The 23,926-nt window shown below is 43.0% G+C and overlaps 1 protein-coding gene and 1 gene segment (V, D, J or C); one reads left to right on the forward strand and one right to left on the reverse strand.

Annotated features, from left to right (window-relative positions):
- The window catches only part of LOC116905410, a 978,601-nt gene that overhangs the window by 195,094 nt on the left and 759,581 nt on the right, over positions 1-23,926 (reverse strand).
- On the forward strand, positions 441-22,622 carry LOC116905407 (WD repeat-containing protein 60). 2 transcript variants are annotated; one of them, XM_032908370.1, is made up of 12 exons: positions 441-940; positions 4,310-4,482; positions 5,423-5,585; positions 10,640-10,753; positions 10,852-10,913; positions 11,304-11,355; positions 12,887-12,947; positions 16,017-16,116; positions 16,293-16,424; positions 17,753-17,976; positions 21,868-22,107; positions 22,143-22,622. In XM_032908370.1, exons 1-11 carry the CDS (start codon positions 757-759, stop codon positions 22,034-22,036), a joined length of 1,434 nt encoding a protein of 477 aa, XP_032764261.1. In that variant the 5' UTR covers positions 441-756; the 3' UTR covers positions 22,037-22,107; positions 22,143-22,622. The 2 variants fall into 2 exon arrangements, with proteins under 2 accessions (XP_032764261.1, XP_032764260.1); XM_032908369.1 differs by having other exon boundaries at positions 21,868-22,121; positions 22,157-22,251.

Consider the following 23,926-nt stretch of genomic DNA (forward strand, 5'->3'; position numbering starts at 1 on the left):
TCTTTCTTCAGGGACTTGAAGTTCTTATTATACAAATCTTTTTACTTGCTTGGTTAAAGTCAAGGTACTTTATATTATTTGGGTCTATTATGAAGAGATTGTCGTTTCCCTAATTTCTTTTTCGGCTTGTTTCTCTTTTGTGTAGAGAGGCTACTGATTAATTTGAGTTAATTTTATAGACAGCCACTTTGCTGAAGTTGTTTATCAGCTTTACTATTTCTCTGGTGGAACTTTGGGATGACTTAAATATACTATCATATCATCTGCAAATAGTGATATTTTGACTACTTCTTTTCCAATCAGTATCCCCTTGATCTCCTTTTGTTGTCTGATTGCTATGGCTAGAACTTCAAGAACTATATTTAATAAGTAGGAGAGAGTGGGCAGCCTTGTCTAGTCCCTGATTTTAGTGGGATTGCTTCAAGTTTCTCTCCATTTAGTTTAATGTTAGCGGCTGGTTTGCTGTATATGGCTTTTACTATGTTTCGGTATGGGCCTTGAATTAAAAGGTAATTTTTAATGAAAGGATAGCATGCTGTTAGCATTTTAAGAAATTTGGCTTTTCTCTGGGTGGTTCTTCTTTCTAAAAATGTATTTCTTATTTTATGTGTATGAGAGTTGCCTGCTGTATATATGTGAACCATATGTGTGTATTCTGGTCCTGCAGAGGCCAGAAGAGATGTGGACTGGGTTACAGGCGGTTGTGTGCTAGCTGCCATGTAGGAGCTGGAATTGAACCCAGGTCCCTGGAAGAGAATGCTCTTCACCACTGCACCATCTCTCCATCCCCTGCTCACTTGTCTTTCAAAGGTGGTTGCTGTTTTGCTTGAAGAGGACCGTTTGGCAGCTGGACCCAGCTGGATTCCCAGGGCTCAAGACAAAGCTCTGAACATCAGTGACAGCTCCTCTCAACTGAACACAAGCCTACCGTTTCTTCAGAGTAAGAGGCCTTTTCTGATATCGGTTTCTAGTCAAATAAACGTTTACATTAGAATACTGATCATTGATGTTATATAGTTGTAATGGGACTCCGTGGCAGCAGAATTGCAAAGGGGTGTGAGGATTCTTTCTTAAGTGTATATGTCTGTGGTATTTCTTAAGTGTATTAGAAGAGGCCTGACAGCAATTGAGGTTAGTGAAGTTATTTGGTAAGTGGAAACTGAGATTGTCTGTGTTTGTTTTAAGTCCTGTAGTTCTTCTCAGGCAGTCCCTCAGGTAATGCAGGGCTATGGAAACAGTAAGTAAATAAAGCCTGATGTCAGACTATTTAAATTAGTTTAAACAAACTTCATTTGCAAAGTTAAATTTGAATTTTTATCTCATTTATTTAGTTCTGGTTTTTCAAGACATAGTCTCTCTGTATAGCACTGGCTGTCCTGGTACTAGCTTTGTAGACCATGCTGGCCTCAACTGCGTGAAGATCTGCTGGTCTCTGTCTCCCAAGTGCTAGGATCAAAGGCGTGTGCCACCACAGCCTGGCTGTTTGTTTTGGGTCACTGTCTCAGTTGTTAGGCTGGCTTTGAACTCTTGAGCCTCCTGCCTTGGTTTCCCCAGACTGTAAGTGTGTGCTCACATGCCTGTGTCCATTTAATAAATCTTTAGGTGAGGGCAACTTTGTCTTGAAAGAATGAGACCAGTGTGGTAGCTGAGCAGTCATGGCTCTGGCTGTGGGAAGACTTGCAGGAGTGCGTGGTGCCCAGCACTGGTCCTTCCTTCAGGACACGGGAGGAACACGCGCTCTGGCCCTGGTCCTTCCTTCAGGACACGGGAGGAACACACGCTCTGGCCCTGGTCCTTCCTTCAGGACACGGGAGGAGCAAGCGCTCTGGCACCTGTAAAGCCAGGGAGTTGTTGTCTGCCTCTGGCTCTACACATTTCTTTTGCCTTGCCTGCTCTCTTGGGGTTGATTTAAATACTTTTTTTGTCTTTTAAGCATTAAATGCATTGCTGTGTTTTCTGATTCTTCAGAATCTTTTTGTTCATGCTTTAGAAAACTGTAAATCCCTGTACTTGGGGTTCATTGTTAACACTCAGGAGGCAGAGGGAAAGAAGTGGTGTTTTCAGGAGCGTGTGCACAGGGGATGGTGGCAGAATGGAATTATGGGAGTTATGCTCGTACCTAGAGTCTTCCCTACCTAATGCATGTCTGTTCGTGGAGGATTTGTATATGTAAAAGGAGAGGAGCCCTTTTCTTCACTTCCTGCTGGGCCTCAGTAAGATGAATATTGAGATAAAAGAAGGAGAGTGAGTTTGGGAAAGAGAGGGATTCAACATAGGAGGCAGATAGCCCCACTGTGTGCAGTTAGAATTTCATTCGTATTATGGTCCCAGGCTCTGGTCAGATCCAGTGATGCTTTCCGCCTTCATGGGACATGCCACTGCCACTGTCACTGTTGGGATGTGTTGAGATGAGGTCCAGCAGCGGCCTGTTTGCTCATTCATTTGTGGTATCTGAGGTATGCTGGTATCACTGGAGGAGGTGGAGTCAGCAGCACGTAGGTGAGACAGAGGTCCTTCACTTTGGGAACGTCTTTGTATCCCATTAGGCTACAAACTAGCTAATCGTGTAAGCGAGGGCTGTAGCAGAAAGGGTTAAATTCCAAGTAACAAAGACAGAAGGCCTCTCAGCATGAGCATCCCCATGAGGAGATGAGAAAGTGACCCAGGAAACATTGGCAAATTTCACATGAAGTTACCAGACCTACGTCTACCTTGGACCTCACAATCAAGGTGACCAGGAGGGACAAAGTTAGTGGTAATGATGGTCAGATCTCCTGTTAGCCATCAGTTATGTCATGAGTTTCTAAAAATCCCTACTTTCAAAATGGGAGCAGAATACAGCAGTCATAGACTTTGTCAGTGTCGAGCTGGGGAGATGACTCATTTGGTAAAGGTAGTTTCTGCTGAGACTGACTACCCTGGAACATACTTAGGGGAAGGAGAAAACTGACTCCTGCATGTTGTCCTCTGATATCTACAAATAGCACATGAGCACACGTGCACAGGCACACAGATACAAAGACATACAAAGGGAGAGAGGAGGAGGAGGAGGAAAATACACACACACACACACACACACACACACACACACACACACACACATCTATATGAAACCTTAATGGTGTCACTGAAAACTAGAAACAGGCCTCTGAGGTGTCTTAGTGGGTCATCACATTGATGTAGTTCAGGTCATGTAAAACCTGGAAGGAGAGAACCAACTCCATAAGATTGTCCTCTGCCTTGGACACACGTGCCTGCTTCTCCCTGTTGTGGCCACATGCATATGCCCACACTCACAGCAGAGACCCAGTAACACTGGGGTCAGAGTTTTGCCCATGAGCAGTGAAGGAGCACATGTAACCACCGTCATCTCTTTTCTGGAGGAGAACTTGAGGCTGTTTGGAGGTAGTCCTGAGGGTGTGGCTGTGAATGGGTGAGGGGATGTGGAAGGACAACTTTGATCCTCAGGAACAGTAAGCATGGGCAATGGGTCAGCAGATGTAGTTTTACTTAGCTAGTACTTCCTAGCCATGTTAACCCTTTCATGGTTGACTACAAAATTCTCACCAGACTAGGAGTTACCATCTACTATTTCTTCAGTTTATCAACAATTCTGCTAATGAGAACTGTATGGAAAGCAGCTCTGCCACAGACGTCTTAGAATTCATTCTTGGAATGCTATACTTGATTTTGGATTAGTTTTCTGCATGGAGTTCTTAGGCCCATTTTAAAGAGAACTGAGTAAGGTTCCTAAGAATAATGTCCTAGTAGCATGCTGTGTCAAGAAGACCCCTCAAGCCATTTCCAGTGTGCTGCTGAATTTCTGACTCACACACTTGGTGAGGAGCTGCTAGATGAGAGGAAGTGTGCTGTCCTGGCCTATGCTGCCCCACAGTAAAGGATTTCCCTTTACTCAAGCCCTTTAGTCAATGCTGGACAGAATTTAGGGTTAGGCTGTAGAAGACTGAAAGCTGAGGTTTGGAGGTTGAGGATCTAGCTTATTGGGTGTAGTGCTTTCCTGGCATATATAACACCTGGAGTTAAGTCTGTAGCACTGGATAAACTGTGGTGGTAACGTGTCTGCAATCCCAAGAGTAAGGAAAGGAGGCAGACAGATTAAAGTCGTCCTCACCTGCATAGTAATGAGGGAAACCATGGATGTGCTGCACTTTGTCTCAGTGACGTCCCAGATCTGATATTTGCTCAGCTTTGAATGAACCATGTGTTGTTCTTCATTGAGTCGGAGTTTATGTAGGTATTGTGAAATATTTTAAATGCTATAGTGAAATATGTTTTTTCTTCTCTCCAGGTCGGAAAGTATCCTGCTTGCATGCATCTCGAGTTCAGAGGCAGACCGTGGTCTCTGTTCATGACTTACCTGAAAAGGCTTTTGCTCCGTCTCTGGATAGCAGGCACCTTCTCTGTGTGTGGGATATTTGGCAGCCTTCAGGGCCCCAGAAGGTTCTGATATGTGAGTCAAAGGTACATTGAGGAGGAGTCTGTGCTTGCTTCTAGGAGGGTCCTGCAGAGAGGGTATGGAGATAACAGAACGAGTGTATGTATAAGTCATGTAGTATCTGATATTGAGCATACCAAAGAGAGGGACAGAGGTAAGAGAATGCGTGTATGAGCAGCGCCCTGTTTCTAGTGTCTTGGTTCTACAAGGGTAACAGAACTCATTAGTTCTGATTCTAGGAATTCATGGTTTAACAGGTTATTTCAGACTGAAAACCTCAGGATTATCATGCTGGAGGCTCTCTGTCACCTGTAAACTGGCAAAAGAACATAGCTGTAGGCCCTAGAAAAGTAAGGTCAAGATGGCCTCAAGGCCAGTCTGTTTGGATCATGGTATTGAGGGCCTGATACTTTGAGATGTCTTAATATTTTTGTGATTTCTTCTTCTTTTCCTCTGACAAGAAGCATGTAACCCAGACTGGATTCTCTATGCAGTTGAAGATGGCCTTGAACTTCTGCTCCCCCGCCTCTCCCTCATGAGTGCAGGGCTTGTAGAAGTGCCCTCCATACCTATTACAAGTTCTTAAAATTGTTTGTACTGAGTGCCTTTGTCACTTACTCAGATTCTTCTGCCATCCATGTGACTCTGGCCTTGTTACTGTCAGGGCCACTGGCATCCTCCCGTTCATGTCACTTCATTTTTGGTTAGGAGGGACTGTCTTGATGGTCTGTACCCACATGGATACTAGATGCCTTATTGTGATCATATTCCTACTGAATGGATTTTCTTATTCTGTTGTCCATGTGAAAAACCCACACTTGGGCAGTTGAGTTTTATTTATATGTACAAGTCTGTGTTCTACTTAACGGTATCCTGTGAGGACCTTCATGTGTCAGTCCATAGTTAGTGTCTGTGACTGTGCCTGCTGTGCATTGTAGACATTAACTTCTGTGATTGACTTTTCAGGTCACGTGCTGCTGCTTTAGCCCTTTAAAAGCATTTCTGCTGTTTGCGGGAACAGTGCATGGCTCTGTGGTTGTGTGGGACTTGAGAGAAGACTCCAGGATACACCATTACGTGAGGCTGAGCAGCTGTTTCTGGGCTTTCAGGACCCCAACATTCTCCACTGGTGAGTGCTGTCTGTGTGCCCTCTAGAAAAGCCTGGTAGATCTGCGGACTGAAGATCCAGCTTTCTGCCTTTACTCACTCAGATTATCCAGAGGAAGAGACATGACTGTGGATGACAGAGGCATGTGCAAAACAAAACGTGGAGAATGATGAAGGAGACACCTGCTGTCTGCCTCTGTGAACACACACACATTACACCTGTAATCTTATGGGGGCATCAGCAAGGCTCACTGGTTAGCTCGTGGGTTGTGGGTTGAGACCACTCTGGGGATCGACTGACTCTTTCCCAAGGGTTACATATCAGATATCCTATAAATCAGATATTTACACCACGAGTTGTAACAGTATCAAAATTTGACTAATGAAGTAGCAACAAAAATAAATTTATGATCTGAGGTCACTACAACATGAGGAACTGTGTTAAAGGTCCACAGTATTAGGAAGGTGAGAATCACTGTTCTAGGCCCAATAAGAGACCTTGTCTCAAAAAACAAAACAAAGCAAACAAAACCAACAGCAACAAAACAAAACATGGAGAATGATCAAGGAAGACACCTGATGTCTGCCTTTGTGAACACACACACACATTACACACACACACACACACACACACACACACACACACACACACACACACACAAAGAGCAAGCATTTTCCACCCGTACGACTTCCTCTAAGTGTTTTATATCCATAACTCTCATACTAGCCCTCCATTCTGTTGTTGAGAAAGGTGAAATGCTTGTCTAAGCCATGCTGACTGCACGGGCATTGCTGCACTCAGAGCTACTGTCTGGCCTATAGCAAGGCCTCGGCCATGGCCTTCATCGACTGGCTTCGTCCTTTAGGAGCTAAAGTCCCGCTGGCTGAGAGATCAGGCTTGGACCTTCTCTGACTCACTCTTTTCCCCAGCCTTGTCCCTGTCCTGTTGAACCTGAAAAGCACACCGCCACTCTGGTACCATAGGCCACCAATCTGTTATCTGTCATTATTCTGTCCCCAGTCTGCTCTGTCCAGATGTGGGAGAACGAGAACACATGTCATTTGGGACTTTTCACTGCTGAGAGTTGCAGAGGGCACTCCCTCAGCTGCTTGCTGCTCTCTTGCACACCGTGTACCTCACCAGCATTGAGGCCGCCAAGTGTTGTTAACTGGCCGTGTCAGTAAGCATTTAGTTTTAATTTTGTGGTTTCAACTTGCACTGAGAAGAGCTAATGATCCAAGTTTATGTTCATATGCTCATTTGTCACCTAAATATTCTTGTTGGGTATGCCTGTCTAAGTGTATGCTCACTTTTTATTATGGAGTCCTTGTTGTCTTAGGCTTACAGCAGTGCTCATTTCTTAGCCTCTCAAGTGGTGAGATTATAGGCATGATCTGTACCTGGCCAAGCTTATCTTATTTTATTGTCCTAGTGCTAGGTAGGGACTGGACCCAGGGGTTTGCGTGTGCCAGGCCAGCACATTACAGACTGAAATACATCTCCAGCTCAATAGGTTTTGAAGTGTTATACACGCCTGGGTATATTTTACAGTCATTTTACCATACTCTGTATTCCTTTTTGTAAAATTTTCCTCCAGAGGGAGAAAGTTTTAAGTTGGGTGGAATTTGACTTATCAATATCTTCTCCTATGATCATGCTTTCACTGTCATGATGAACTAAACGTCACAGAAGTTGGGTTGTCCCCATGTTTTCCTGACCTTTTGTTCTTTAGGGTTTACATTTAGGTTTGGTATGCAGACCACAGGTTTACTTTTTATATAAGAATGTCCCATTGAAATTCTCATTTCTGGTCACCATTTCACTGCATCCAAAGGTTTGGCTGTAGGTGTGACAGTTTGATTGTGATGTGTCTCAGCGTGCATCTGTTTTCCGTCCTCCTTGTCCTGACTGTCACTGAACTTTCCATTGCCCTACAGTTTGTACCTTTTGTAGAAAGTTCTATATTTGGAAAAAAGTGGAATAAGCCTTTTCAGGTAAGGGTAAACGTGTAAGTTTTCATCATGGTTTTTAGTGGCCTAACAGCCAAATAAGTTTTTCTTTTAAAATCTTAAAATAAAAATAATAGAGAAAATAAAAACAAATGTTATAGATAAACTTCTCAGTTTACTTACTGAAAGAGTAAATTATAGCTTTGTGTACAGGTTTTTGTGTGAACTTGTTTTTATCTCTTCTGGGTAAATAGCAAATATAATGGCTAATACTGATTTTCAACTTGACAGTATGTAGACTTACTGTTGAGGTAATCCTGGAGGCATGCTGAGTAGGGATCAACTAGATTAGGTTAGCTTCTGGCCTCTCTGTGAGAGGTTATCTTGGTTGAGATGGGAAGACTGTAGATGATATCCTCTATCGCATTGTGTATATGAGAGAACAGTGCTCTCTCTCTCTCTCTCTCTATGCTCCCTGACTGCACATGTAATCCAGCAGCCATCACAGGCCCTGCTGCCATGGCTTCCCTGATGGGATGGACTCGCTTCTGGGAATGTGTGCCAAATTAACCCTTTCTTTCTTTCTTTCTTTTTTTCTTTTTTTCGGAGCTGGGAACCGAACCCAGGGCCTTGCGCTTGCTAGGCAAGTGCTCTACCACTGAGCTAAATCCCCAACCCTAACCCTTTCTTTCTTAAGTTACACTTATCAAATATTTTGTCAGAGCAACACGTAAAGCCACTAAGTCAACTGAAGAACCAGATTTCTGGATTGCTCAGTGGAAAAGTGTCAACTGTTTTAGGAAGTGGCCACACATCTGCATGCATACAGGCAGTGAGTGACACCTGCTGCACCCTCACCAGCCCACAGCATGTCCACTGATGTCCTACAGCATGTCCACTGAGTAGGGTTGGGTCATTCCAGTTGGTTGAAGTGGCTCCTTATGGTGTGACTTGCATGTCCCTTGAGACATTTGAAGTAGACTTGTCTTCTGTATGCTCAGATGCCATTTGTGTGTCTTCTTGGTAAAGTACCAGTTAAGGTCTTTGTCCCATTTAAAATTTCTTGTTTTCTGGTAACTGAGTTATTGATAAAAGATTTTTATGAAGTAAGGGTTTCGCCAGTGTTTCTTCTATCCTGTGATTCTCTTCCTTAAGTACCTCTCCAATCACTTTTATCATCACAGATACGTTTCTTCTCTGTACTATATTTATATCTGTGCTTTACACATAAAAAGAGCAAGCTGCTTTTTATTTCTGTTCTAACCAGTTTTGGCCCTTTTGGGGAGATACTGTTGCTATGGAGAGTATTTGCAATGATAGGTACCATATGGATTTTTATGCTATTATAAAAGCTATCTTTTTTCAAACAAAGAAAAGAACATGCAAAATTTGTTATATGATTTGGGCTCTAAGTTTTCTTTACTATTGCTGTAATACAGTACCCCAAGAAATACATCTTAAAGAAGAAAACACTTATTTGGTTCACAATCCAGGTTCTAGGCCACGGTAGCAGGGAAGCTACAGTGGCAAACTGGTTACATGACGTCCACAGCCAGAAGAAGAGAGCAGGCCACAGCTTAGTCTGATCTCTCCTAAAGTGTAAGGCTCAGCCCAGCAGATGGTACCCACTCTCTTCAGGCTGGGTCTTCAGACTGGTAATCAAGACAGCCCCCCACAGGTCAGCCTGACCTAGGTCATCCTTATTGAGACTCTGAGGTGATAGTAGATAGTGTGGACAGTTAACACTAACCGTCACATGGCCCAAAGGATACCTTTTAAAACATGGCATTTTCCAACTGCTAATTCATGTGAATCTAACATGTTTTCAAAGCTCTAAATTCCTAAACCATGCATGATTTTGGCAGGAGACTGGTGTGGCCTCCTCTCACTTCAGATGCTTACTTTCTAGAAAGTGACACAGCACTTGCTATAACTCAGGCATGCTGCCTTTCAGTTGATGTCATCTCTGTGTATGTGATGTGTAGTATAATGCACAGCACAGGACAGTCATTCTTCCACATACTTCTAGTCATGGCTGTTGGATCCACAGATGAGTACAGTGGACTGACTGACTGCACATAAAGCACTCCGTGAAAATACTCCCTTTGTTCCCTTTTGCTGTCTAAATATCAGCAGAACTCAGGAGTGTGAAACTGTGGAGCTCCTGTAAGAAGAGGACCGGGTCTTACATGTGGATCCTTCACTCCCGTGGGAAGTTCCCCCTTGGGAGCTCTGTAATGTCTTTTCATTTGCTTTTTCCCAAGTTCAATACAACGCTTTCTTTTTCTTTCCAGTTTCTGTGTGGGGGCTTGATTTCAGGAGCTTTCTCATTTGTTGTCTAAGTACATTGCTAAAGCAGTCTGCAGAGATTTTGTTCTATGGGGCGACTGTCTTCTGCTCTGTGCTTTTCTCAGGGATGTGGCGGGGCAGTGTGAGAATAGTCACACCTGAAAGTGCTTTGATTTCCTTAATTTCTTCCGGCTGTAGCTGTGTGTGGGATTTGAATCTCTGATTCCCAGCATTCTGTAGGCAGCTCTTTGCGTCCATTCGTGTGGGGCAGTACTTGTGATCATGGCTCTGTGCCTATTGAAGAGAGCTTGGTCTCATGCTCTGGCCGGCACTGCTGAGCTCCCAGTCTTTGCCGTTCTCTTTCCTTATAAGTTGCCCATGAAGAGCACTTCCTGAAGGCCCTCTTGTAAACCCCTTTCTTCACCAGCCTTTCTGGAGAATTCTAGGCCCAGAATCATGTCCTCTCTTTCTGGAGTGCCTACTTAAGTTTCTCATTGTCATAATGCTCTTGGTCATGGAGTATTTTGATTTCCTTCTTACTCTGTATATGTGTTTCCTCAGTGATGTAATGGCTTTTGAATAGCACAAGCTTTAGTATTCATTTCTTGCTTTTCCTCTTACAAGTGTTTTAAGATTGGAGTCACTGTTTGCTAGAGTTGCTAAAAATCATGGACATGGATCTTGACGTGTGGCCTATGTGAGTCTCGTGACTTAAGGAGACAGTTGTAGTGAGCTGCAGGTCTTTAGACCTGGAAGCTTCCCTAGATTAGGTGTAATGCTGATTTCATTGCTAAGATGTGAGACTTACAGTGGTTGCTGTGAATCTTTCATCCCTAGATGGAATCCTCACATCGGTGAACCACCGAAGCCCTCTTCAAGCCATAGAGCCGGTTGCCACATCTGCCTACAAAAAACAGAGTTTTGTGCTTTCACCCTTTTCTACTCAAGAAGGTACAAGATCCCTCGCACCCATGATCTCTTCTGCAGTAGTCATGCAAAGGTTGTGCTTACTAAAGCCACTTTTCTTCATTTGTTTCTGCTCTCATTAGAAATGGCAGGCTTGTCATTTCACATCGCTTCCCTGGATGAGAGTGGGGTTCTCAATGTATGGGTAAGTAGGAAGTATGGGGCCACACAGCCCTACATACAGCAGAGTGAACCCAGGAGGGAGGAGGAGGCAGTAAGACCCTCTGTTCTGTGAAGGGGTAGGAAGTTTCCTGTCCTTTGACCTTTGGGATTTGTAAGGAAGATTATAACAAGACATCAGTGCTAGAGGATATGTACAGAGAGCTATTAATGAGGTTACTGAGGGGAGAATACTAAGATAAAATAATGAATACGTTTAAGTCACTCTAAAACAAATGATTAGTCTTTTTTTATGAAGCAGTTATATTTTTTAGGATCTAATGAAGCATGTTATTTTATTAAAGCTATGCTTTGTATAGATTGTTTCATAGTTTAAAATGTATCAGTATTCATTTTTTCAATATTCTGTTTTTAGGTGGTTGTTGAATTACCAAAAGCAGATATCTCAGGTTCAATGAGTGATTTAGGTAACTATTGAAGTAAAAATTAATATTAACTATTGTTTGCTAAAATGAATAGAGATTAAAGATACAAACACCTGCTTTGAAAAATAAGTAATTGGCAACCTGAAAAAACAGAGGTCAGAGTTGCATGTTGTACACTTTATCAGCTGCTGGATGGACATCTCATTAGCTGGATGATGTCTGATCTCATTATTTGAACGATGTCTGACTCCATGTTCCTCTCTGTAGGTGTCATGAGCTCTGCTCAGAGCTGGCATTCTCCAGGCAACTGTCTTCTTTCCTTTTCAGAATACTTTAGGTTCCCATGGCACATGTCCTCCTTCATCCGGGGCTCTCTTTTGTGCCTTTGGATTTACCTAGTGCACATGAGTGTACCAAGTTTGGCTGTCCTCAGGCCACATGCAGTGGGAATTGGAATGCCCTATATAGAGCAAGAGAGACAGGGAAACATGCTAGGTTCTCCCTTGGTTTTCTGTTTTCAGACCACTGGGTATGGCTTTCAGTTCTAAGAAGCCTCAGGCAATTCAGTCCCATTAGATGCTGTGGTGTAGTTTGTCTCTACTTTAAAGTTCGCTTTCTTACTCTGAATTCCTAATCCCTTCTCTAGTTCTCTAATGGCAGTCTCCTCTCATCTTATTTGTGTCAAAGGTGTATCCCCCAGATTTACACTGGCTTAGCAAGGTCCCCAGATTCAGAAGAAGGTTCCTCACCAAGCCAATGCTGGTCACTTCTTGTTGAAGGTCCATTCAAATCAGGTTGACTGTGGCTGTGGTCGAGACTAGGCTAGCCTGATCTGTAGGTCTGCCATCTCTGTGACAGCACCATTACCATGTGATGGATATAAGAGCAGGTCATGCAGTGTTCTTGAAGCTGCCCTTTCTAGCAGTGAGTTGAATATATTCTTACATGGTTTTAATTCAGCTGCGCTCAAAGTTCTGGATAGTACCTTGCCTAGGGTTTAGGTTTCAACTTTATAGATCTCTAATTCTTCTCACTGCAGTAATATACCAAAGGGAGAATAGCATTAGGACAGACATTTAGCAGAGCATCTGAGGAGAGCAAAGGAAGGGATGGGAAATAAAGCCAGGCCTGTGAGCTGGAGTGCCATGATGTTGGAGCAGAAGTTAGAGAAGCTAATGAAGAGAAACTGAGGCTGGAGGAGTTTGGGGCACTTGTAGCGATTCAGCAAAACCTGGAATGTTTCCAAGAATGGCTTTGAATGACAGGTGCCTTGGGTATTTACACACAGAGCTGGCTTTTTAACTTAGTATTCAGTACTTATGATACCCACCATTCTCACCAGTCTGAAAATGTGGGGATTTCTGATAACGACCTGCAAATTCTTGACTCTCCTCTTTAGCCAAGGCACAGGTACCTCAACTAGACTTAGAGGGAGTCCTGCTTGTCATTTATATTTTGGCATTCCTTCTGGTTATAGATACTTAACCAGTATAAAAAAGAGTGAATCCTGACAACTGTAGATAGATTTGATTCACACTAAGAGGTGTGCATGTTTCTGTTCGTCTGATTCTAGGTCTGATACCTGGAGGGAGGATCAAGTTGGTGCACAGTACTGTAATCCAACTGGGCCACAGGTGAGACTCCTATGGGGCTTAAACGCCTCCCTCATCCCTGAACGACATTGCTCCTGTGAAATGCATGCTGTTTTGTAATGAGGACCCAGTTCCTTACATTCAGTTTTTGCTATGTGAATAGTTAGTAATAAGCCAATGTAACAATTAGAGGTTTTAGATATAGACCTAATATGTATTCATGAAATTTTTTTTAGCTTATAAATTAATAGTACTTGACTGATTTTCATCCAGTTTTAATTTAGACTTAAAGTTAGTTCAACTTGATCAAATTAAGTTTTAGGAGCTGGAAACACTGAAATAAATGTTATTCATAAATTTACACGTCTAGCGAGACACACCTGTAATCCTAGCATCTGGTAGATAGAAGCACAAGGATCAAGAGGTCAAGGCTGTCCTTGGTTATACAGTGAGTTGGAAGCCAGCTTGCTGTATATGAGAACCTGTCTCAAATAAACAAGTAAACAGAAATACCAACCAATAAACAAAATTTTATTTCTGCTTTTACTTGTGGAACTTAATATGAAGTACAGATTCTTAAAGAATGTTCCAATATTAGTAGTATTTATATATTCCACCTTGGTTTCTAAAGACATATCTAATCCTATACTCGAAGCTGACAGTTAGCATGTGAATTAATTATTCTTGAAAACTCTTGGTGCCTGTGTCATCATCATTATACAGAATACAGTGAATACAAGTATGCTTAAGAGATTTCAAATCAACTTACTCGACAAATATAATTATAGTAAATAATTATATTTACTTAATATATAAATATAAAGTATTTAATTATATAAATATAAAGTAAATTAGTTAAAGTCATCAGATATGTTACAGAGGCAAACATGCATGCTATTCAGGCTATTACCTGCCCTCGTGTGCATCACACATCTGCTGGGCTTCAGTAAGACCCTTTTCTTTTTTTTTTTTTTTTAGTTCTTTTTTTCCGGAGCTGGGGACCGAACCCAGGGCCTTGTGCTTCCTAGGCAAGCGCTCTACCACTAAGCTAAATCCCCAACCCCCAGTAAGACTCTTTTCTACTGTAGACTTTCTCACTTCATGCCATGCATTGTTTTTATTTTTTAATTTTAATTTCCTCCAGAAATTAACATCTTCCAGGACTGATTATATACTCTTCAAAGTGAAATAGTAGTGTATTTGATGACATGTTTTCTCTTAAGAAGTCATAGGTGTGTTTTTACAAGATCTGTGGGAAAGGAGGAGTAGAGGAAGACTGGATTATAAAGAGAGTTCTAACTTAGTAGCCTCCCTACCTGGGGTAAGCTGGAGTGGCAGCCCAAATTACACACCAGGTCTTTGTCCCCTCTTCTGCCAGTTGTGGACTATGGATGTCCTGGGTGCCATAGCCATTTTGTCCTCAGTGATCCCAACAAGCATGCCAGTGAAGAAGGACGTTCCTTATGTGTGTAGTTATGAGAATGGTGTGTTGGTAGCATGATCATAGGCATGTGGGAGCTTGAAGGAGGGGATTGGTTGGGTCTAGAATGAAATGGGAGCTTTTTGAGGAAGTGATATGTGGTGGTTCGAATAACTTCCCATAGGCTCATATACTTGAATGTTTAGTCACCAGGAAGTGGAATTATTTGAGAAGGATTTGGAGATGTGGCCTTGTTGGAGGAATTATGTCACTAGGATGGGCTTTGAGATTCCAAAAGCCCATGCTAGGCCCAGTGTCTTTGTCTCTATCTGATGTAAAAATCTGAGCTACTGCTTCAGCATCATGTCTGTCTGCCTCGTTCCATGATGATCATGCACTGATCTTTTAAAACTGTAAGCAACTTTCCAATTAAAAGCTCACTTTAGTAAGAGTTGCTATGGTCATGATTTCTCCTCACAGCAATAGAACATTAATTATGACATAATCACTGGGATTGATCCTTAAAAGATAAAAGCTTAGTACAGGAGTCATGATTCTAAGACAAATATGCTTGTACTTAGAGATACCTGCCAGTGCGAACTTGAGAAAGGTGGGGTGAGTTGGGCCAGCCTTGACATGTCTGCTTCTGTGATGACAGTCTAGACAGTGGCTTGAAGCAGGCAAGGTCTTACTCTGAAGAAGTGGAATGTTATTTTTCGTGATATAGGATAATCAACTTGGAAAAATGTGAGTTTGGAATACAGGAAGGAGACCGGAATCAAGGAAACCAGTTTAGAGACCACAGAAGCAGCCTGAATGAAAAAGAGCGTTGGTGTGGAGAACCTGCTGTGCATCAAAGAGAACAATTGGAACCTGGTGCTCAGCCAGGTCATTAGGCCTTTACCATTACCTGTGACTCAAGCCCTGTGCAATCTTAGATGCGTTGGGCTTGCCCCATAGTAGACCTAAAACTGAGACCCATGCACAGGACTCCAGAATTCACTGCCTCTGTAGTGTGAGGGACATTTAGAAAGTTTTACCCCTAGATGAGGGAAAATGGGTACTTGGAGGAACTGGAAACCTCAAGTTTGATGTAGGCTCAGGAACCTGCAAGTTTGGGATGTGAACATCCGAGTCCCAGTGATCTTGAGACATAAGGGCAACTGCCTGCTGGGAAGCTAGAGATTAAGGGATTTCAACAAGACATCTGCAAAAGATGAGTTCATATGCTCACCTGCCGGAAGCGTAGGGAAATGGTGCACCTCGTTAGAACTGTCATCACGGTGGAACTCATTGGTCAATACTCACTCACCTTGTCTCAGTATCAGACCTGTTGGCAATCATGTTTAGAAGCAATATTGTAATTTCTAAATTTTTCAGCAATGAGTACTTAGTAACAAGATGGTGGATCTGCAGAACCAATCAAGTGTGTAATACCAGAAAAAGGAATAAGAAACAGAATAGATAAAACCATGGAGGCAGTCTGATAGGAGCGGCTCCTCACTGGGGGCAGTGTGATAAGAGCTGCTCCTCATTGGAGGACCTGTGATAGGAGCTGCTGCTCATTGGAGGACCTGTGATAGGAGCTGCTGCTCATTGGCTGGAGTATGGCACAGCTAAGCGAGTGTAGGGCATAGTCATCTTCCGGGTTTGGCAAAAGCCATGTGTTTATCTCTGCCATTTATTTTCAGTCTTTCTCATAAAGATAGTGAACTGTGGGGGTCCACACAGACACTGAGTGTCAAATTCCTGCCTTCGGATCCTAATCACTTCGTCGTTGGCACCGACATGGTTAGTCATTTACATTTTATCCTTTCTACCTAGCTTTACCTGATAAATACTGTTACATCAGAGTGACTTACTGTTTGCTTTTGATATATCTGAAAATTGTTTCTTGACTATTGTCTTGTCCAGTCTTGTGTCTAATACCTTTCTTTGGCTATTCTTGGTGTTCTTGGAACAACTAGGGACTTATAAGCCACAGTACCAGGCAAGATTGGAGAGTCTCTCCCAAGGTGTTCAAACCTCAGCAACACGGTGTCCGACCAATAAAAGTTAACGTGATTGATTTTTCACCGTTCGAAGAAACAGTATTCTTGGTAAGAAAGTCACTTTTTGGTGATATTATTTACTTTTTGGGGTAACATAACATTGTGATTTCAGTAGAAAATTTAGAAAGTTCTGGTCTCTTAGTGGTTTACAAATTAATCATTAGTTGGACCTCAGTCAGTCATCTAAAAATGAGACACAGAGTATTAACAGAAAACTAAATCAAATTGATTCAAATTTAACTCATGTAAGAAATACAGGGTATCATAGAATTTAAAAGGAAGATACCCATGGTCATACCAACTCTCATGGCAACTAATCCAGTCCCACAAAATAGTCATCATTCCTTTCTGAGGGCCACAAGCCCCTGACCCAATTACCTTTCATTCGATTTATTCCCTTAAATGTCACTGTCTCTCACACTGTGATTTTGAGGACTAAGTCTCTAGCACATGAATCAGTGGGACAAACTATGTTCACAACATAGCAGTGGTTTACCATCTGCCCGCCAGAGTGTGCAGTCTCAGAACGTACAGAGCTTTTAACACCGCATGCAGAGAAGCCCGTTTTCAGTACTTAAGACCTTGGTGTCTGAGCCAAGTTGCACACCCAGACGTCGGGATCAGAGATTATTCACTTTCACTCTGGCCCCTCTTCCCAGTATGATTTTGTTATTTATATGAAATTAGGGTCTAAAATGTGTCTCTGTTGTCATTTTACTTTAGAATTAGATTCTTATAATTTTATACAAATGTATCTTTTTCCAAGCATGGGAAGAATTAAAGAGTAAGGAAGAATTAATCTTCTCTTTCTAGGTTAATAATTTGATCGTTCACTAAACCACCTAAGTTTTGTTTTATGAGAGTTTCAGTGCAAAGGAAACACATAACCATGCAGTAACTACAGGGACAGCTGGTTAAGAAGGTGGCCCTGTACCCATGAAGCCAGCTCCGCACCTGTGCTGCTGTGCTGCAGTCAGTGGCACTCAGCTCTTAAACACGCACTTACGTTTCCAATGGAAACGTTTCCAGTGCACTGACAGCCGATGCCCAGTCCCTTACACTCGCTCACTGTGTGTCAGGATAGGGTTTTTTTAATTTTTAATTTTCTATTTACTCACTTTACATCCCACCCAATCTCCTCTCCCACTCACCCCCTTCCACAATCCTTCCTCCCTCCCCTCCCCCCTTCTCCTCCTTTGATACCCAGAGGGACCCCCACCCTATCATTTCAAGTGTGAGGGTAGGTTTAATGTCTTTATGTTCAGAAAACAAGAGTGAGCCAAAATGTTACTGTACAAACGCTCTGAAAACTTTTCCTGGGTGGTAAGATCTAATTTAAACAAAAGAAAAATAGGGTTTCCACATCCCAATTGCAGGCTGGCTGTTCAGATGGAAGCATCAGGCTACACCAGCTGACGTCTGAGAGGCCCATCATGCAGTGGGACAACAGCACCAGTGGCCGCTCTGTTACTAGTCTACAGTGGTCTCCGACAAGGCCTGCTGTGTTCCTGGTCCAGGATGATGCATCTAGGATCTATGTTTGGGATCTTCTTGAGAATGACCTGGGTCCTGTGGCCCAGCAGCCCATCTCTCCAGATAAGTGAGTACAGGCCAGTCAGCCTCATCTTTGCTCTTCTTAAATCACAGATTAAGTTTACATTCAACACCACGGTCATTTGTATTATATAGTCAGAGTACTTCTGACAGTAGTGTAACACCACGGTCATTTGTATTTATAGTCAGAGTACTTCTGACAGTAGTGTAACACCACGGTCATTTGTATTTATAGTCAGAGTACTTCTGACAGTAGTTTTAGTTCGTAGTCAAATTGAAATATACACAGTGTTCCTATATGTCCTTGGTCTCCAAGATCTCCATCCAAGTGTGCTCTGCTTCAGTTGTCCCATACTGGCACGTCATAGGCATCCTATTCCGTTTTACATTGGCTTCCTTCTTGCTGGTCATTAAGCAATACTGTGAAAATCACTTTAAAATGCCGTTGTCTTATACCTAGCCTCAGATAACACAGTGGACAGGAGAGTAGTGTAATAGTCCCCATCACTATCATTCTGGAAGAAACAGTTTCTGGGAGCGTCTGACAGGTTCAGCATGAGTGATCTATAGCGCATTCCTTCAAGGTGTCTCGAAGATGACAGGGCACAGAGGCATAGGTCACACAGCCCCCAGTCCCCAAGCACCCTTCCCACCTGCATGTGAATGAAACCTGTTGATGTGAATTTCAAAACATGTAAATTGTCACTGACACTTGTTTAAACACTTTTTAACATTGATTTATGTGTGTGCACAATTGTACATGCTATGGTGCTCATGTGGAGGTGAGATGACAACTTGTGGGATTCAGTTCTCTGCTCCTACCATGTAGGAGCCAGGAACAGAACTTGGGTCATCAGGCTTGGTAGCAAGTGCTGTTACTGGCTGAGCCATCTTGCTGGCCTGTCTCTAATACTTTGAAGTAATTATTTGCCTTTGTTCCTTTATTCATAAGAGATCTGGAAGGGCTCTCAAGAGTATAGTCACCTATATTTTGTTCTTGGCATCTTAAAACCATATTAGGTGAATATGTGTACCAGGGACTTGGGGTCTTTCTTTTTATTGAAAATAGTTTTTTTAAATACAATCTATTCTGATTACAGTTCCTCCCCACAGCTTCTTCCTGACTTGATCTACCTCCTGATCCACACCCTTTTTATCTTTTTCTCAGTAGAATACAAGCAGGTGATGATGATGATGATGATGACGACAATGGTGGTGGTGGTGGTGGTGGTGGTGATGATGATGATTATAAAAATAAAGTAAAAACAAACAAACCAGAATAAGACAAAAACAAAATGGAAAGAGTCAAAGAAAGAACACAAGAAACATAGATGCTGAGACACATATTCTCACACAGAAAACTCATAAGATGTAATGTGTAGACAATAGATCTGTAAAGTTAAACAAACAAACAAACAAACAAACAAACAAGCAAAGCCCAGACCAAGTATTGTGAGACCAAAACAAAAGGCAAAACAAAACAAAAAATGTGTTGGGTTTGTTGTGTGTTTTCCATCTGCTGCTGGACATGGGCCAGACTTTAAGTGGGGTTTATGTACCTGGTAGGACTCTGTTGGAGAAAACAAATTCCTCCTGTGAGTGGACATGAACTGGAGATAGCCTGGCTGTGTGGGTTTTGTGTCTACGTCCTCTCTTAGGCCTGGAACCTTTTCTGGCTTAGACCATGTGGTCCTGTGAGTGCTACCACAGTCTCTCCAAGTTCACATGTGCTTAGGCCTGTTGTGCCCAAAAGGCTGTGTTTCTTTGGTGTCCACTATTCCCTCTGGCTCTTAGAATTTTTCTGCCTCCTCTTCCACAGGCTTCCCTGAACTCTGAGGGGAGGCATTTGATGGCAACTCCCCACTTAGGACTGAGTGTCCCAGCATCTCTGCACATTGTTCAATTGTGGGTCTCTGTATTTGCTCCCATCTACTGCAGGAGGGAGCTTCTCTGATGATGGCTGAGTGAGACACTGATCTATGTATGGGTATAGCAGAATGTCATTAAGAGTGGTTTTTTTCTTGCTGTGTTCCTATTTGAATGGTAGTATTTGGGTTTTCCTTGCATCTGTAGCTTATTTAGTTTCATGTTCTAGGCAATGTCAGGAGTGAGTCTTCATTCCAATCGCAATACTGGTTACTCCCACAACTTTTGTGTCACTATTACACTAGTATATCCTGCAGGCAGGTCTCCATTATGGATTGCAAGGTTTTTAGCTGGGCTAATGTTTATAGTTCTCTGGTCAGGTTCAGAGTACTTTCCAATACTGTGAACACTGGTCAGTACGAGTGAAGTCTCTAGATAGGCACCAGCTTGCCTTGTACATATGCAGTGAGTTGTGTAGGCACTGTCTTCAGCAATAGGGCCTTGCCCTCAGCTGTGGAGAGCAGCTATAGCCTTGGAAAAGGCCTGGATTGTGTGGGGTTTCTATGGAGCCCCTTCGGCCAACAACTCGATTATTGTAACTATTCCTAGTTCTGGAGGTCTTATTTGGTGTCAAGACATGTCTAATTGAGCTTTGTCTCTCCTTTATCTGGTGACTGCAGTTTGCATTTCTTCCATATTTGTATGTATTTTTAAAAGTTTCTACTATATGAGGTTTCCACATGATTTCTCAAGCGGACCTTAGCTTTAGCTATCCCCTCCTTTTCCCTTCTTCCCTCCTTGGTTGATCAGTTCAACTGAAGTTTAGGAAGAAATTACATTGCTCTTTGAAAAGGAAAGAGGAGTATAAAAGTGACCAAAAGTATGTTGGATGTTTGATAGAATGTAAAGGATATATTAAGATCTGAAATAAATAGGAATCACATTTACTTAGTTCTAGTGGTGGGTAAATTGTTATTGTTCTAATTAAACATCCATCAACAGAATTTCCTATAGTGGCGTGTATGTAATCCTAGCACTTGAAAATCTGAGGCAGGGGGATTACAAATGTGAGGCCAGTTTGGACTCATAGGGAATTCCTGAATAACTTGGGCTACACAACCCGACTTCATCATAAAAGAAAAGGAAACAAAAACTGTATCAACATCTGAGCATGGCAGCTCAGGCCCATTACCCCAGTATGTGGGAGACTGAAGTGGGAGGAAGATCAGTCGGTCGTCCTCTAATCAGTCAGGGATTAGAGAGCAATCTGTGCTGCATAGGAGCTCTGAAAAGAAACTTAAAAAGCCAATCAATTAGTCAATCAATCAATCAATCAATCACTGTAACCTGTGGGTCACATATGAACACATTTTACATCTAGAAAGTCTGCCAAGAGTCCTGGGAAGGCCATGGCAGAAGGGTCAGACACTTTTGCTGGTCTGGGAAGGATCTAAGTAGGGGTAAACTTCCCTTCAGATTGTATTTCTGAAGCACTGCTCAGCATGGTAGGGAAATGGCATTCAGAGGGCACACAGGGGTCAACACATGATGGGATGGGCTGCTCACAGGAGAGTATAACTGTGGAGGGCCTGGGGCTCAGGGTGGGCCTCAGCGGGAGAATGGATTGTGCACTTTGACATTTATTCTTCCATGTTTGAGACTGGTGGCCTGAGATGCTGGGAAACCCCCACACTAGAGGTCATCCCACTGCATGTGTGGTCGAGAGGCCTTCTGAGCAGTTTGAAACCTCCATTGTTGTAGGGTGTTGATTCCCAAGGGCAGGGAGGAACGTCAGATGGGCAATAGTACCCGTCTGTGGAGTGGTAGAAGGCATCTACAGCTATACATCCTGTGAGCTGCCTTCATGGATCTACCAGTCAACAGGTCCCTGATGTAGACAATTGTGTTTAACAGACTTTCATATACTTACTTTTGTTCAAGTATTTTGTATTAATGTTTTCTAGTTCCCATTCTTTTTCATATGTCCCTTGAATATCGATATGTACTCTGGTAACAGAAAGTCATACACTTGTATACTGACTTCCCAGTTCACGTTCTCTTTTGCCAATAGGCTTGTGGCCATGACTATCGTGGGGGAACCCGAGAAGACCAGTGGTAGCTTTGTGGCCCTGGTGTTGGCCAGGACCTCTGGTACAGTCGACATCCAGAACCTGAAGAGGCGGTGGACCACCCCAGCAGCAGATGAGCATAGCCAGCTGCATCTGCTTCTTCAGAAATGAAGACCTAATGTCAGGAGAATGATGGGTACATGAGCCTTGATTACAGATGGATCCCTTCACTCTGTGTCTATGTGACTTTGTGTACATAGAGTATCTCTGTGTCTATGTGACTTTGTGTACATAGAGTGTGTATATTCTGTACATAATTTGCTTTAGAAGAGCAGTGCTTTGGTATTCCCAAGAAATAAATCACTATTTTTAATGGAAACAGTGAACATTTTAGTGTATACTAAACTTCAAGGGGAATATCGAGTGATGTCCCACAAGCTCTTCCAAGAGTGTTTCCAGTTATTTTTGGAATGATTTAAAAATACTGTCACATTTATTACTGGATTTTAAACAGTCCACCATGAGAAGTACTTGAATGGACTGTTTTCTTAGCCAGGCATAAAGTGATGTACGTGTATCTCACTTGGGATCCGACCGCCACCAGCCTTCTGTTTCTAAGGTTTCTCCAACACTAGCTTTTGGTGTGCTTTGAATGGCACTCATAGAATTGAGCCAGACACATTTTACTGTGTGATTTAGCATGAAAACCACCCTCATATAGAAATAATACAAGTAAATAAATTATCTTGAGCATGGAGTAGTAGGGACTTAACTAATTCATTTGTGCTGTTGTAGCAGTTTGTCAGCACCTGTTCACAACTTTCATTTTGTTTACGGTTTTGTTTCTCACAATTGGAGATGCTAGAAGTCCAAGGCTAGGAGTCCAGGTCCAGGGTAGGAGACCAGGGTAGGAGTCCCAGGATGGGGAGTCCAGGGCTGGGAGTTCAGGGCTGGGAGTTCAGGGCTGGGAGTTCAGGGCTGGGAGTTCAGGTTAGGAGTCCAAGGTTCTCCTTAGACTGTTATCTCCTAATGCCATCGCCTTGTGGCTCAAGTGCCAGTTTCTGGACTGGAAGACCACACATGTCAAGCCACACCAGAGAATCTGAGGGCGAGCTCCTGGGAAAACTCCCTGGGTCTTGCCAGTAGACCTGTAGGGAACACAGGCAGCGTATTTAAAGCTCTTTCTGCAGTTTCCCCGCCAGAACTGCAATGTCTTGGACCTAGATGGTGGCTGGAAAACTCTGCAGCCTGCATCTGATCCCATGGAAATATATCCTTAGTTCCCAGAGACTATAAGCTCTGATGTTCTCTTTCAATTCATCCTTGCGTTACTACCCCCAGCATCTCATCCTGGTGTAACCACCCCCAGCATCCCATTCTTGTGTAACTACTCCCAGCATCCCATTCTTGTGTAACTACTCCCAGCATCCCATCCTGGTGTAACCACCCCCAGCATCCCATTCTTGTGTAACTACCCCCAGCATCCCATTCTTGTGTAACTACCCCCAGCATCCCATCCTGGTGTAACCACCCCCAGCATCCCATTCTTGTGTAACTACCCCCAGCATCCCATTCTTGTGTAACTACCCCCAGCATCCCATTCTTGTGTAACTACCCCCAGCATCCCATTCTTGTGTAACTACCCCTGCATCCCATCCTGGTGTAACTACCCCCAGCAACATCTTTGCTTCCTTTTTTCATTGTGCTGACTTGGAGCTCACTCATTATCACAGAAATGACAGAATAGTTCAGAGAGGCCTGTCTCAGTATGTACATGTGCACGTGACACATAAGCACATGCACAGGACATACATACATGGAGGCATGCACAGATACACACACAGCATGCACATGCAGACCTAGTCAGATACTGCTGTAGTTGTCTGGTTTCTCTCCACAAGGTGGCACTGTCTTTGTCCCGTCATACTGGTCACTGAATCACAAGGAGCAGTGGCCAGCGCAGAGATAGAACACGTTGTATAGCACTGCTTGGCAGAAAGGGAGGGCTGCAAGAATGTGTGGGCAGAGGGCATGTTTGTGTGATTGGCGCAGTGCCACTGA

This window comes from Rattus rattus, chromosome 7 (assembly GCF_011064425.1).
Source record: "Rattus rattus isolate New Zealand chromosome 7, Rrattus_CSIRO_v1, whole genome shotgun sequence".
In the NCBI taxonomy this organism is placed as follows: domain Eukaryota; kingdom Metazoa; phylum Chordata; class Mammalia; order Rodentia; family Muridae; genus Rattus; species Rattus rattus.